Source organism: Odontomachus brunneus, unplaced genomic scaffold, assembly GCF_010583005.1.
Source record: "Odontomachus brunneus isolate Ranch 3 - 2012 unplaced genomic scaffold, Obru_v1 Obru_scaffold_070, whole genome shotgun sequence".
Taxonomy (NCBI): domain Eukaryota; kingdom Metazoa; phylum Arthropoda; class Insecta; order Hymenoptera; family Formicidae; genus Odontomachus; species Odontomachus brunneus.
The window spans coordinates 1211373-1212657 of record NW_022639520.1 but is presented as its reverse complement, the minus strand read 5'-3'; the positions used below and the strand labels follow the sequence as shown (position 1 = coordinate 1212657).

Sequence of the window (1285 nt, the reverse complement as noted above, 5' to 3'; positions counted from 1 at the left end):
GGCCATTCCTGAAATCGATTATTACAACTGTTTCGAAGATTGGAAAATCCGTTGGAATAAGTGTATTATATCAGGGGGGGATTACTTTGAAGGGGACGAAATTGATTTGCAAGAATAAATAAAGAATTTTCGAAATAAATGCAATGTCACCTTACTTTTTGGACACAGTAGTACATATTCAACCAATGTGTTGAATTCTTAAACACAACCTCTACTGTTACGTATCCTAACGATGTGAGCGTTTGTTTACAAATAGAGATTAACTTAAGATTTGTCGGCCTAACTGCCAAACATGGAAACATACGCGCGTCTTTCTCTGATATTAATGTGACCGCCGAACCGCTATCAATTTCAAAACGGATCTTTCTTTTGTTTACCTGTAAAGTTGTGTAAATTTTATCACGACAGCCGCCTTGTTCCGGCAGAAAGTCGCGATGTTGCTTATTTGTAGCTGGTTCACTCACCAGAACCTCCTCTACTTGATTTAAAGCGTTCTTTGTTTTGAAACATACACTATTGAGGTGTCCTTTATTTCCACAGCCATGGCATTTCACACTCCTATCTAGAGTACACTTGGAAGCATAATGCCCTTTGCCACATCTGTAACAGGAAATATTTACATTAAACTTACTATTATTTCTACTATTTACATTGTACGTATTATTTTTCTTTTTACATTATTATTATTCTTATTCAAACTTGAAAATTTTTCTTTCGGTTGCATCTTGCTAGTCCTCCTCTGTTGGTTGAAGTGTAACGAATCCACTTGCGTTGGTTGATCTGTAGATATTTGTAAAGCTCCCTTTTCCGCTAGCTCCATCGTGGTTGCTATCTGGACGGCTTTCTCCAGCGTTAGATCCTTCATCTCCAACAACCGAGCTTGAATCCGATGGTTGCTTTGGCCAAAGACGAATTGATTCCTTAGCGCTGTATTCAGGTAAGCTCCAAACTTACAGTGGATACTTAGCCTCTGTAGGGCGGCAAGAAAATCTTTGTTGGATTCCCCCGCTAATTGCTTCTTCTGCATAAAATTGTAATTTTCTGCTATCTCCAAGGGTTCTGGAGCGTAGGTTCCCAGCTTATCCGACAGCTCCTTGTACTTCTTACAAGGGGAATCCGGCAGTCTCTGATCACCGATTTGAATAAAATTTTATGGGTGTGTAGTATACACTCATACATTTACTCCTGTAAAGCCGTAGGACCCACTATTGAGGCATTCTCGAGAAATATTTTTTTTAATATTTCGAGAAAAATTTTTGTCCCTATAGTACCGTTACGGAAAAGC

At 38.8% G+C, this 1285-nt stretch overlaps 2 protein-coding genes across 3 annotated transcripts in view; one reads left to right on the top strand and one right to left on the bottom strand.

Moving 5' to 3' along the window:
- The window catches only part of LOC116846844 (nicotinamidase), a 512425-nt gene that overhangs the window by 94784 nt on the left and 416356 nt on the right, over positions 1-1285 (top strand). The window lies entirely within an intron of this gene.
- LOC116846846 overlaps positions 527-1285 on the bottom strand; it is a 1420-nt gene continuing 661 nt past the window's right edge. Inside the window, exons 2-3 of one of the 2 annotated variants that reach the window (XM_032821183.1) lie at positions 677-1021; positions 527-600 (exon numbers count right to left, since the gene is read on the bottom strand). In XM_032821183.1, coding sequence (XP_032677074.1) covers positions 559-600; positions 677-865 — 231 coding nt within the window. In that variant the 5' untranslated portion in view covers positions 866-1021 and the 3' untranslated portion in view covers positions 527-558. Of the gene's footprint in view, positions 601-676; positions 1169-1285 lie in introns of those variants that run through there. The other variant, XM_032821182.1, reaches the window with a different exon arrangement.